Source organism: Tauraco erythrolophus, chromosome 2, assembly GCF_009769465.1.
Source record: "Tauraco erythrolophus isolate bTauEry1 chromosome 2, bTauEry1.pri, whole genome shotgun sequence".
NCBI classification, from domain to species: Eukaryota; Metazoa; Chordata; class Aves; order Musophagiformes; family Musophagidae; genus Tauraco; species Tauraco erythrolophus.
Window position 1 is genome coordinate 121,451,055 of NC_141466.1, and position 13,629 is coordinate 121,464,683.

General features: G+C 47.7%; 1 protein-coding gene across 1 annotated transcript; it reads right to left on the reverse strand.

Moving 5' to 3' along the window:
* Positions 1–592: 592 nt before the first annotated feature.
* On the reverse strand, positions 593–13,358 carry TMEM17 (transmembrane protein 17). The gene is made up of 5 exons (XM_086630865.1): positions 13,256–13,358; positions 8,182–8,184; positions 6,855–6,955; positions 6,493–6,606; positions 593–1,002 (listed from the first exon to the last, which is right to left on the reverse strand). The coding sequence occupies exons 1-5, from the start codon at positions 13,356–13,358 to the stop codon at positions 661–663; spliced, it is 663 nt and encodes a 220-aa protein (XP_086486991.1). The 3' UTR covers positions 593–660.
* Positions 13,359–13,629: the final 271 nt, after the last annotated feature.

Genomic DNA, 13,629 nt, shown 5'->3' on the forward strand with positions numbered 1-13,629 from the left:
CAAAGAAGACGAGTGTAGGAGTTTTGAGGAAGGAATACCTTTAAAATCTCATCCCTAGTTTATTAGTAAGGAATTTCTAGTGCTGGAATTACCTGGAAGATCATCTCTGAAACTGTAGTCTTTGTTCACTATATTATCATTTTTCTTTCTGGGCCTCAATATTTCTTGGGTATCTTTGTTGGTTTGGGGTTGGTGGGGGTGTTTTTAGCTTAACTGAGGTATCGGACATTAAATATGTGTAACATATCCAGAAGAATAGAGAGAAAACTGGCATCAACACAAATAAAAATGTGTATAAACGATTTATTATAAACAATTGTGCAAACGATGAGGAAAAAAGGCTTCTGTTTTTCAAAAATGCCATGTGACTTTGTAAAAGGTAAAAAACACTACATTTACTCTGTTGGTACTCTATGCAGTAACAGTCCACAAATAGTCCACTCGAGCCAGTTATGTAGTTGGCTTCAGGGGTTTTTTGGTGTGTACTTTTTTGTGATTTTTTTTTTTCCTCTTGCAGAGTGGACCTCCAGTCTCTGAGGTTTAATACTGGCTCTTAAGTGAGATCTGTTTTTTTTTTTTTTTGTGTCTCTGATATAGAAAGGTAAAGAGTGACCCAACAAAACAGAAACAAGAGCTCGAGCAGCATGAGGCCTGCCTCCATTAGCTTCTCACACCCTTGGCGCGTGATCCCCAGCCAGTGCTGGGGCCCCTACCAGCCATGGAAACTGCTCCCTCTTCTCCACCCAGGCTGTAAAAATCAGGCACAGGATGGTCCTCCAGCTGGTCAAATTCATTAAGGCGGAAGCGAGTTGCCAGTTTGTTCACCATTCTTTTCAGGGTGACAAAGGCTGCGATGACTTGGAAGGTGAGGAAGACGGCGAAGATGATGTGGACTGCGCGCTCCAGCGGCTGAATGTTCAGACCCTCATTAAATAGCAAGAAGAGAATTATAGGCAACTGCAGGAGGAGGCTCAGGAGCCAAAACCCAGCCAGCTCAGGGACCTGTAATAGGGAGATACCACCTATTAAAAACTGGCAGTTGGAGATAGAAAAAACCCAACACCATCAAAACCTTGTGAAGAAAAAGCATCAGTATTAACTTTATAATTTTCAAGAAGCCAGCACATAACGTGAAATGGCAAAGCGAGGTGGCTTAATATTTCCATATACTGGTTTTCTACCATACATATTTTTTCCAGCAAAACAGTTTTAGGGAGCAAGAGGGCTCTCTTATGAGGGAAAACTTCTTGGAATGCACAAAAGTAAGTGGAAGCCAAGGGAGTGGAAGATGCAGACTGTACCTTAAGAGAAATAACCATCTCATCAACATAAATCTCTTAGATGAACGGGTAGTGTTGCAAACTGCGACTATCTTCTCACAGTGAATCACAACCAAATGCTCGTTTCGATCATGATGTATCTCACAATCAGAAGGCTGTTCTAATCTCAATGTTATCTTAATCAGAAATCTATCCAACAGAGAGCTCCAAGTCACTACTCTAAGGGCTCCTACCTCTCCAGTACCCAGGAGGGAAATGCCCCTCTCCCAGGAGGCAGTGCCCCACCTTTAACCATCCATGGTTTCCAGCTGACCAATGTGACTCACCACACTTGTTTTAACAAGCACCACAGGTGTCTTCTATTTAACCCATACAGCAGCCAGAAGACTTCCCTGACAATTCCCCCTTTCTTTTTTGAAAAAAACCTAATTGCCTTAGGGGTTTCTAACATTCCGATTCCATGTACAGCCGCTGTGTGGAATACCTTTGGGACCAGGATCATGTGGGAGTCTTATTTCTGATTATACCACGTTGGCGGAGGATATATCCATTGCTCTGGTGATGTTGGATACATCCACCCTGGCCATTCTGGCTGTTTTTCCTGTTGATCTATTACTGGATTGGCCTGCGGCTGCTGCAACATTCCCTCAGAGGTTTTTTTGGACTGCAGTCGGCCTGCGGCTGCTGCAACGTTCCCACAAAGGTTTTTTCCGGACTGTAGGACACGTGTCTCTTCGTTTTGTCTTTTCTATATCTCCGATTTGACCAGCTGTTAGTGTAAACCTTTGATCTGCAGTTTTTAGCGAGATGACCTATTTTTCCCACAAGTATAACATCTCTGTTTAGCTAGGGCAGTGGCCAGTGTGGTCATCTCATGTTCTATGGACCCGACTTTGGCGCATGCGATAACCATTTCCTCTAAGGAGGGGTCCCCCGGCAATACTTCAATAATTCTTTGGCAATCAACGTTGGCATTATCCTTTGCCAACTGCTTTGTTAACAGGGCCTGTAGTCTGCTGTCAAATATTTGTTTTTCTATTGCCCCTTGCAACCTTTCCATAAACTGCAGAAAAGGTTCCTTGACCCCTTGTTTAATTGTGGAATACCTCGCCTTGGGCTCCGCCATTTCTGTGGTGCGCATCAGTGCCTGCATCCCTAATTGCTTAACCTGTGCCAGAATTTGGGGATGCCATTGCGCCTGAATCGCTGGGTTACTAAAGACCTGACCTGTTCCCATCAGGACATCTGTGCCGACAGCATAGCACGGGTCGCCTTGGGGCAGTTGTATATTCTGTAGTGCCTGATGATCAGCCAACTGCCTCCAAACGCTCATAAAGATGGAGCGTTGTACCGGCTGAAACATGACTTGAGCCAGATGTTGAAAGTCATATGGCACCAGTATCTCTAGGTTCAGTAATCGCAATAATTGTGTCACTGCTGGGGAATTCGGTCCGTACTGTGCTACCGCCTTCTGCATATCCTGTATCACTTTCCATGACCAGCCCAAATGTTGATTGGGCCGGTTAGAACCTGGGAGGGCCAGTTCTACGGGGAATGCACTTGGCCCTCCCCCCATTTCCATTACAGATGATTCTTTTTTATTATTGACTGGTACCCCCAAAGCTTGAACCAAATTCCAGTCCCCGGCCTCCATTGCCTTCATCTTAACCTTGTTCCAGAAAAGTACTGGGTCATGAGGTTGAACTGTCATGGCAGGTGGGGTAATTTTTCCTGCTGCTTTCAGCTGTGCTATGGGGGATAGATATGCTTTCAGGGGGTCCGGCTCCATTAAACGGGTGGATTTTGGTGACCTTTTCCTTGGCTTAGATACCGGCGGCAGCTCCCCAGCTGAACTGTCACTTACTTTAGAGGTCTTTCCTATAACCTCTCTTACTGCAGGGGGGGTCATAGCCTGCTGCAGCATTTCCACCATGACTGCTAGCTGTTGGGACACTCCTCGCAGTATTGTCATAGCCTGTTGTACCAATATTGGCTGCGTTGCTTGCCCCAGTGCCAGATATGTTGCGGGATACAAAGTTGCCGGGGATGGGGTCACTTGGTCAAGTGGTGGAGCCGTAGGTATGACAAATCCCGAGGAGGAAGGGGGAGCTGCTGGGGCAAAGGGTGGGGGACGCTCCAATACCTCCTGCAGGGTGGGGCAGAGTCCCTGCATGGTCCCCGCAACTTTCTTAATCTCTGTGAACAGTGAAGATATATCAGATTCACTGTCCATACTGTCCAGGGCCAGTCCTCCCTCAGACAGTTCATCGTCTCCTTCAAAACCTTCGCCCAGAGATACATAATCTGTTGATTCATCTTCCTCTTCTACTGCCATCCCCTTTTGAATTATATTGTCTAGGGCCCCCCATGTACGCAGCAGGTCGGTCAGGTTCTTTTGCTCAATCACAGTTTCACAAAGTAACTTATCCCCCAACTTTTTCCAAAGCTCAAGGCTAAAGGCGGTATTGAAATTCGCTAGGTCTTCACGCTCCGCCACCCAGTTAAGTAAATTATATAGATCCTCATTGCTTATATCGATCCCCGCAGCCATTATTGCAGATTTAAGGAATACGAAGGTCTGGTTTTCTTTTACAAAGTTCTGTCCCATTTTCCGTTCCCAGCGGCTCACCTTGTTCCAGATGTCTAAGTCGATCCGCAGCTTCTGCCACTCTCAAGCTTCACTGGGCTCTGTCTCTACCGCACTTCACCCTGCGGTCCAGGCAGTTCATGTCCCAATGAATCACGTCGGGGTCACCAGATGTCACGAACTGCCTGTATCTTCTCACAGTGAATCGCAACCAAACGGTCGTTGCGATCACGATGTATTCCACAATCAGAAGGCTGTTCTAATCTCAACGTTATCTTAATCAGAAATCTATCCAACAGAGAGCTCCAAGTCACCACTCTCTAAGGGCTCCTACCTCTCCAGTACCCAGGAGGGAAATGCCCCTCTCCCAGGAGGCAGTGCCCCACCTTTAACCATCCATGGGTCACATGGTTTCCAGCTGACCAATGTGACTCACCACACCTGTTTTAACAAGCACCACAGGTGTCTTCTATTTAACCCATACAGCAGCCAGAAGACTTCCCCGACAGGGTAGACCATTTCATTTTTGTTAAAACTCCAAAAAGCTCTCCTGCACAAATTAATATGTACATGGGATAAAGCCCTGGAGGGAAGAGGGGCACAAGGAAGCTGGTTAATATCCAAGGATCACCTCCTCCAAGCTCAGGAGCAGTGCATCCCAACAAACAAAGTCAGGTAGGAACACCAGGAGGCCTGCTCCTAGACTAGCTCAAACACAAAAAGAAGTCCTACAGAGGGGGGAAGCAAGGACAGGTAGCCTGGAGGAATAGAGAAACTGAGCAGCCAAATATCAGGTTAGGAAAGCTAAAGCCCTGATAGAATTAAATCTGTCCAGGAACATCAAGGGCAACAAGAAAAACTTCTATAGGTATGTCAGTGATAAAAGGAGGACTAGGGAAAACGTAGGCCCTCTCTGGAAGGACACAGGAGATCTGGATACCAGAGATGTGGAGAAGGCTGAGGTACTCAATGACTTTTTTGCCTTTGTCTTCACTGGCAAGAGCTCCAGCTACACTGCCCAAGTCGCAGAATGCAAAGGCAGAGACTGTGAGAATGAAGAACCACCCACTGCAGGAGAAGATCAGGTTTGAGAGCATCTAAGGAACCTGAAGGTGCACAAGTCCGTAGGACCTGATGAGGTTGCTAAGCCACTATCTGTCACGTTGGAGAAGTTGTGGTAGTCTGGTGAAGTTCCCAATGACTGGAAAAGGGGAAACATAGCCCCAGTTTTTAAAAAGGGAAAAAAGGAAGACCCAGGGAACTAGAGGCCAGTCAGTCTCACCTCTGTGCCTGACAAGATCCTGGACCACATTCTCCTGGAAACTATGCTAAGGCTCATGGAAAAACAGAGGTGATTTGCAACAGCCAACATGGTTTCAGTAAGGGTGAACTGTGCCTGACAAATTTGGTGGCTGCCTACGACGGGGTTACAGCATTGGTGGATAAGGGAAGAGCAACTGACATCATCTACCTGGACTTGTCCAAAGCATTTCACACTGTCCTGCACGACATCCTTGTTTCTAAGTTGGAGAGACATGGGTTTGACAGATGGACCACTTGATGGATAAGGAATTGCCTGGATGATCGCACTCAGAGTTGTGGTCAATGGCTCAATGTCCAAGTGGATGCCAGTGACGAGTGGTGTTCCTCAGGGGTCGGTATTGGGGTCAGTGCTGTTTAACATCTTTGTTGGTGACATGGACAATGGGATTGAGTGCACCCTCAGCAAGTTTGCTGATGACACCAAGCTGTGTGGTGTGATTGACACGCTGGAGGGAAGGGATGCCATCCAGAGGGACCTTGACAGGCTTGAGAGATGGGCCTGCACAAATACTTTGAAGTTCAACAAGGCCAAATGCAAGGTTCTGCACATGGGTTGGGGCAATCCCAAGCACAAGTACAGGCTGGGCAGAGAATGGATTGAGAACTGCCCTGAGGAGAAGGACTTTGGGCAATTGGTTGATGAGTAGCTCAACATGAGCCAGCAATGCATTGGCAGCCCAGAAAACCAATCGTATCCTGGGCTGCATCAAAAGAAGCATGGCCAGCAGGTCGAGGGAGGTGATCTTTGAGGTCCCTTCCAACCCTAACCATTCTGATTCTGCCTCTCTACTCTTGTGAGACCCCACCTGGAGAACTGTGTTCAGCTCTTGGGCCCCCAACATAAGGACATGGAGCTGTTGGAGCACGTCCAGAGGAGTGCCACAAAGATGATCTGAGGGCTGGAGCACCTCTCCTATGCAGACAGGCTGAGAGAGTTGGAGAAGAGAAGGCTCCAGGGAGACCTAGCAGCCTTCCAGTACCTAAAGGGGGCCTACAAGAAAGCTGGAGAGGGACTTTTTGCAAGGGCGTGTAGTGATAAGACAAGGGGCAATGGCTTGAAACTGAAAGAAGGGTACATTTAGATCTAAGAAGAAATTCTTCACTCTGAGGGTGGAGAGGCACTGGACCAGGTTGCCCAGAGGAGTTGTGGCTGCCCCATCCCTGGAAGTGTTCAAGGCCAGGTTGGATGAGGCTTTGAGCAACTTGATCTAGTGGAAGGTGTCCCTGCCCATGGCGGGGGGGTTGGAACCAGATGATCTTTAACGTCCCCTCCAACCCAAACCATTCTATGTGGTAACATACCTTCTCCTGCAGATTGCCCATGTATCCCAGGTAGAGTCGAATGACCTCTATTAGAGAGGCTAGGATCATGACTGTGACCAGGATGAACTTGTAGTAATCTGACAAGACTGGATACTAAAAGGAAGAAGAGGGTAAAAGTTTCTGCTGTGCTGTTTCATAACATGCTGTTTGTGATTAAATGAAGAAACTGTATACTACTGTAAGTTGACAGTGTCGTTATTAGCTTTCAAATACTCTTGAGCCTCCAGTTTCAAGGAATTCCCTAATAATCTCTAACTCCAGTGAGTTCTATCTCAGTACTAGGAGGTTTTTGATCAGAAACATACTACACTTGCAAACCATCACTTTCCTTCAGGACCCACCTTCAGATGGAGCATGACAACTGTGCTGAGCCACCAAAATGGGAAAAAATAAACGTTGAAGTAGAGGGACATCTGCAGCGGTAAACTAGAAACTATCTCATCTGTAGAGAGAAAGAAGTCTGTATCACTCCTAGTTTGTTCCATACTTCCTGTCCATAAATATGACAGACAGATACTGCTCTATCCTAGCTTCAAAAAGGGCATTAACACTCTTCCCAGTTAAATTAAACATTAGGAAAAATATTTTTTATATATCCAGAGGAAAACTTCTACCCTATCTTGAGTTAGTTACACTATTTCCTGAAATTAAAGCAACTTTCAGCTCACAGGATACGGAAGTTCTATCAGTCATATGTTCAAGCTGAGTGTCTGATTGTTGATTACCTGGTGGCTTGTGGCTTACTTCACTTTTCATTTTTCAATCTTTATTTAAACAGACATTTAGATAGAAGCAACGTTGCAAGAAGCCAGTAATTCTTCTAGAGCTAACAATTTCAAATAAGTGTCAAACTAAAACTTACCCTTTACAGTCTGGAGGGAACAAAATGCACTCATACAATGTAGAGAAAAGCAAACATTGAACCCTAAAACTCAGGCTATAAATTCTATATATAGGATTTAACAATAGTGTCTACAAGATTAGACTTAAAACAAGGAAAGTTCCAAAAGGGCTTTCCCTTTTTTTTGAGGGAATCATTCATTCTTAATGGGTGAAGTTTTACTGCCATATTCTAGTTAACTGATATTGCATCCACTTTACTTCAATTACCAACAGTCTGATGTTTTCCCCCAAAGAAGTCTGTAGGCACATCTTCGCTTGGTACTACCTGAGCAAGTTTAGGAAGTATTCATTGTGACCTGCTGATTAGTATTCAAGTCCTGTGCCCCTATCTGTCACCATGGTGATATCAGATTGAAAATTAGTCTAAACAGTCACATTGTCTCACTTCCAGCCTCAAAACCACCTCTCTTCTGACATTGTCTTCTACTTCCATGTCTTCCAACCATTCTCATACCTGTCTTTGTTCCATCTCAGTCTGGCATCCCTGTTTCCAGTCCAGCCACATGCAGCCTGGTACAGTCTGTTCCAGAAGTCTTTATGCCAGTTGCAGCAGTATTCATGGTAGCTACTACACTAGGTGGGAAGGGAGGAGGATTTGGGAACAAAACTGGGACAGACCTTAAAGGTAGGGATTCCTTATATTGAAATATAAGGTACAAGATGACCAATATATATATATTTTTAATAAGCCCATTTTTAAGCATCAACATTTTCTTATATCTGCAAAGGAATGAAAATCTGTAGGTACCTCAAAAACAGTTTCACTGTCTGCCTAAAATTGTCCCAGGTGTTCTAACAAATGAATCTCTTAAAGACGAGGAGGACTTGGGAGAGCACTGAGATACAATTCTGAAACATGTCTTATCTTTCAAAAAGATATGACTATTCAATTACAAGTAACTAAGTTTCTGCCCTGTATGTATTGGATGAAAATGTAATGGTTCATGGCCATATTACTTAAAAACAGACAAGCCTACAGTTCTAACTTCCATTGTGATGATGAAAAAGTTTTAGGTACGTTAAAGGTTTCACTGACATGACCCTGCTCTGAGGGAAGTCTGCTGCCTCCCTGGAGCCCGGGTTAAAGACATTGCTAGGAAACTTCCTAGCCTGGTACAGCCCACAGACTACTATCCTTTACTACTCTTCCATGTGGGTGGAGACGAAACCGAAACACGGAGTCCACGGTTAATCAAGAGGGATTTCAGGACCCTGGGACAGCTGGTAAGAAGATCTAGGGCACAGGTAATCTTTTCATCCATCCTTCCAGTTGCGAGCAATAACACTGGAAGAAGCAAGTCCATTCAATCAATTAAGTGGCTCCGTGGCTGGTGTCATCACCACAATTTTGGATTCTTTGACAGTGGCATGGGTCATATGGCACCAGGCCTACTGGCACCAGATAGGACTTGTTTTTCTCAGAGGGGAACAAGGGTCTTAGCACAAAAGCTAGCAGGGCTCACTGACAGGGCTTTAAACTAGATTTGAAGGGGGAGGGGGGTAATATCAAGAATGATAAAGATATGCTGGAGGTACCTGTAGAACAGAAGAAGGGAATTCCAGCTGCTCCAGCCAGGAAGTCAGATTCATCTGGGGCTCAACTTAAATGCCTTTATGCCAATGCGTGCAGCATGGGGAATAAGCAAGAGGAGTTAGAAGTGTGTGCGCGCCTGTTGGGATATGATCTTATTGGCATCACGGAGACGTGGTGGGATGACTCCTATGACTGGAGTGTCAGAATAGAAGGGTACAGGCTCTTTAGGAAGGATAGGCAGGGGAGAAGAGGAGGAGGAGTTGCCCTCTATGTCAAGGACCAGCTAGAGTGCATGGAGCTGCACCTGGGGACAAATGAGGTCCTGACTGAGAGCTTATGGGTTAGGATTAAAGGCAGAGCAGGGACAGGGGACGGAGTAGTAGGGGTCTGCTACAGACCATCTGACCAGAAGGACTGGATGGATGAGGCCCTCTACAGACACATAAGAGCTGCCTCACGTTCACGAGCCCTGTTCCTCATGGCGGACTTCAACCATCCTGATATCTGTTGGAAGGACAACGCAGCAGGGCATAGGCAATCCAGGAGGTTCCTGGAATGCATGGATGATAACTTCCTTCTCCAAGTGGCAGAGGAACCAACGAGAAGAGGTGCTTTGCTGGACCTCGTTCTCATCAACAATGAAGGGCTGGTGGGGAACGTGACGCTCAAGGACAGCCTTGGCTGCAGTGATCATGAAATGGTAGAATTCAAGATACTTAGAGAAGCAAGGAGGGTGCACAGCAAGCTCACTACCCTGGATTTCAGGAGAGCAGACTTTGGCCTCTTCAGGGATCTCCTCGCTAGGACAATGGGACGAGGCCCTGGAGGGAAGAGGGGCACAAGGAGGCTGGTTAATATTCAAGGATCATCTCCTCCAAGCTCAGGAGCGGTGCATCCCAACAAAGAGAAAGTCAGGTAGGAACACCAGGAGGCCTGCATGGATGAACAAGGAGCTCCTGGACCAACTCGGAAACAAAAAGAAGGCCTATAGGGGGTGGAAGCAAGGACAGGTAGCCTGGGAAGAATACAAAGCGATTGTCCGAGCAACCAGAGATCAGGTTAGGAAAGCTAAAGCCCTGATAGAGTTAAATCTGGCCAGGGACATCAAGGGCAACAAGAAAAACTTCTATAGATATGTCAGTGATAAAAAGAGATCTAGGGAAAATGTAGGCCCTCTCCGGAAGGAAACGGGGGACCTGGCTACCCGGGATATGGAGAAGGCTGAGGTTCTCAATGATTTCTTTGCCTCAGTCTTCACTGGCAAGAGTTCCAGCTGCACAGCCCAAGTCACAGAAGACAAAGGCAGGGACTGTGAGAATGAAGAACCGCCCACTGTAGGAGAAGATCAGGTCCGAGACCATCTTAAGAACCTGAAGGTGGACAAGTCCATGGGACCAGACGAGGTGCATCCACAGGTCCTGAGGGAACTGGCAGATGAAGTTGCTAAGCCACTATCCATCATATTTCAGAAGTCGTGGCAATCTGGTGAAGTTCCCAATGACTGGAAAAGGGGAAACATAGCCCCCATCGTTAAAAAGGGGAAAAAAGAAGACCCAGGGAACTACAGGCCAATCAGTCTCACCTCTGTGCCCGGCAAGATCATGGAGCAGATCCTCCTGGCGACCATGCTAAGGCACATAGACAATAAGGAGGTGATTGGTGACAGTCAACATTGCTTCACTAGGGGCAAATCCAGCCTGTCTAATTTGGTGGCCTTCTATGATGAGGTTACAGTATTGATGGATAGGGGAAGAGCGTCTGACATCATCTACCTGGACTTATCCAAAGTATTTGATACTGTCCCACACAACATCCTTATCTCTAAACTGGAAAGACATGGTTTTGATGGATGGACCACTCGGTGGATAAGGAATTGGCTGGATGGTCGCACTCAAAGAGTTGTGGTCAACGGTTCAATGTCCACGTGGAGGCCTGTGACGAGTGGTGTTCCTCAGGGGTCGGTACTGGGGCCAGTGCTATTTAACATCTTTGTTGGAGACATGGACAGCGGGATAGAGTGCATCCTCAGCAAGTTTGCAGATGACACCAAGTTGTGTGGTGTTGTGGACACGCTGGAGGGAAGGGATGCCATCCAGAGGGACCCTGACAGGCTGGAGAGGTGGGCCTGTGAGAACCTCACGAAGTTCAACAAGGCCAAGTGCAAGGTCCTGCATGTGGGTCTGGGCAATCCCAAGCACAAGTACAGGCTGGGCGGAGAATGGATTGAGAGCAGCCCTGAGGAAAAGGGCTTGGGAGTGCTGGTGGATGAGTAGCTCAACATGAGCCGGCAATGTGCACTGGCAGCCCAGAAAGCAAGTCGTATCCTGGGCTGTATCAAAAGAAGTGTGGCCAGCAGGTTGAGGGAAGTGATTCTGCCCCTCTACTCAGCTCTCATGAGACTCCACCTAGAATACTGTGTTCAGCTCTGGAGTCCCCAACATAAGAAGGACATGGAGCTACTGGAGCGAGTCCAGACGAGGGCCACGAAGATGATCCAAAGGCTGGAGCACCTCTGCTATGAAGACAGGCTGAGAGAGTTGGGGCTGTTCAGCCTGGAGAAGAGAAGGCTCCGGGGTGATCTTATAGCAGCTTTCCAGTACCTAAAGGGGGCCTACAGGAAAGCTGGAGAGGGACTTTTTACAAGGGCATGTAGTGATAGGACAAGGGGCAATGGATTTAAACTGAAAGAGGGGAGATTTCGATTAGATATAAGGAAGAAATTTTTTACATTGAGGGTGATGAGGCACTGGAACAGGTTGCCCAGAGAAGTTGTGGATGCCCCATCCCTGGAAGTGTTCAAGGCCAGGTTAGATGAGGCTTTGGGCAACCTGGTGTAGTGGAGGATTTCCCTGCCCATGGCAGGGGGATTGGAACTGGATGATCTTTAAGGTCCCTTCCAACCCACACCATTCTATGATTCTATGATAGCGTTGGTATTTGTAACTTCTGTTCAAGTTTTAAAAATGTGGGTTTGGATTCATGTTTAGCAATATAAGCCATTTCTCATTCATCTATCTCTAAACTGAACTAAAGCTTATTTTCTGGGATTGCTAAACTTCATGGAAATGTCAAACAGTATTGCAATCACCAATTCTTTGATGCTAGGGCAACTCAGTAAGATACACGTGTATAAACTTAATTTTAGAAATCCTGATCTCCAAGAAGTTAATGGTACATTTGCAATTGGTTTCAATGGGTTGGATATTCACATAGGGAAACAGAAAATAAATGACTAAAATTAGAAGTTACTCCAGGAGTCAAGAAATATTTAAGTGGTGTTTGATAAATGAAATGAGGAACTATTGTTAGCAGTATAACTATACTGGCATGACTGCATACAGAAAATGAGAACTCATATCTTCATAGAGTCATAGAATGGTTTGGGTTGGAAGGGACCTTAAAGATCATCTAGTTCCAACCTCCCTGCCATGGGCAGGGACACCTTCCCCTAGATCAGGTTGCTCAAAGCCTCATCCAACCTGGCCTTGAACACCTCCAGGGATTCAAGGGACATCCACAAGGATGATGAAGGAACAGTTAGGAGCCCTTATGATAGACTTGGAAGAAGTAAGAGAAAGCTGGCATATGGTGAGTTTGAGTTTTTGCTGCCTAACTCTAGCTTGGTACACCTCTTCACGCTGTAAGCATCTGGTGCCCTAACTGTGCAGGAGTAGTGTGCTTAAAACAACAGCTCAGTTCTTTTGTTTGTTCTGTGTTCTCCATAAATGATTTATGCTTTTTATTTTGGCACTGGCAGAGTGAGTAACAACGAATTTTATCTGCCGTATTTTATGCAAACTTCCTTACCGAGCTGAACAGGTTGCTACAGAGTGTTCTCCACACCTGCTTTTAAATGGGACCGTTCCTCGTTTAACGCTTTAAGCGCAGAGGAGGCCTGTGGCGCTCCAGCATGTGAAGTGCGGGGCGACAGAGCAGCGGCACGACTAGCAGTGAAACCGGACCTCGTTTAAAACGCATCTCTGCCTTCCATCGCCGGGCGGACACCCGTGTCGCCGGCGCAGCTCGGAGGCCTTCTCCCGGGCTCGCTCCCTCGAGCTGGGGGAGAGCGATGGGGCTCCGGGCCGGTCCCTCGGCCTTCCCGTCCGAGGACGGCGGGGGGGGGCCTCGGGCGAACGGGGAGACGGCCGAGCACAGCCCGCTGCTGCCGCCGCCGGTGGGAGGGCACGGCCGCCAGGTCATGGGTGGCGGCGCCGCCATCTTCCTTCCCGGGAAGCTCCACCACCGCCCCCCCGCCTCAGCCGCACCCGCCGCCATTTTTGTCGCTGGCGAGTCGCTACGCTTTACCTGCGCGGTCGCCCGGATACTGCGGGCCGGCGCGATGGCTGTCGGTGAAGACGGTGCGGCTGAAGGAGCCCAGCCGCCTCCTCAGAGGCTCGGGCAGCGACATGCCGAGTCCCGCCGTTGCCGGGGCGACGGGGCAGGGGCGCGCAGGCGCGGTGGGAGGCGGGGGCGCCGCCCGTTTCCCGCCAGTCGCGGGCGGGCTGTTCGCTCCGTCAGGGGGTGCTGGACGGGGCGCGGCGTCTCCCGGCGCTGCGGAAGGCGGAGCGGTGCGTCTGCCCTGTGCTCGGTGGTACAGTTGGAGGTTTCTGGGAGACATACCGACTCCATAAACTTAAGATTACTGGCAGGATATGGAAGCGCGTTTATTTACGTTGTCC

Excerpts from the sequence above, each read along its gene's own strand:
- TMEM17 (XM_086630865.1), bottom strand. The coding sequence starts at position 13,358 with ATGTCGCTGCCCGAGCCTCTGAGGAGGCGGCTGGGCTCCTTCAGCCGC. Across the intron at positions 6,607-6,854 it reads TTGTCATGCTCCATCTGAAG|TATCCAGTCTTGTCAGATTA; the intron begins GTGGGTCCTGAA and ends TCTTCCTTTTAG. Across the intron at positions 1,003-6,492 it reads TGGGCAATCTGCAGGAGAAG|GTCCCTGAGCTGGCTGGGTT; the intron begins GTATGTTACCAC and ends TCCCTATTACAG.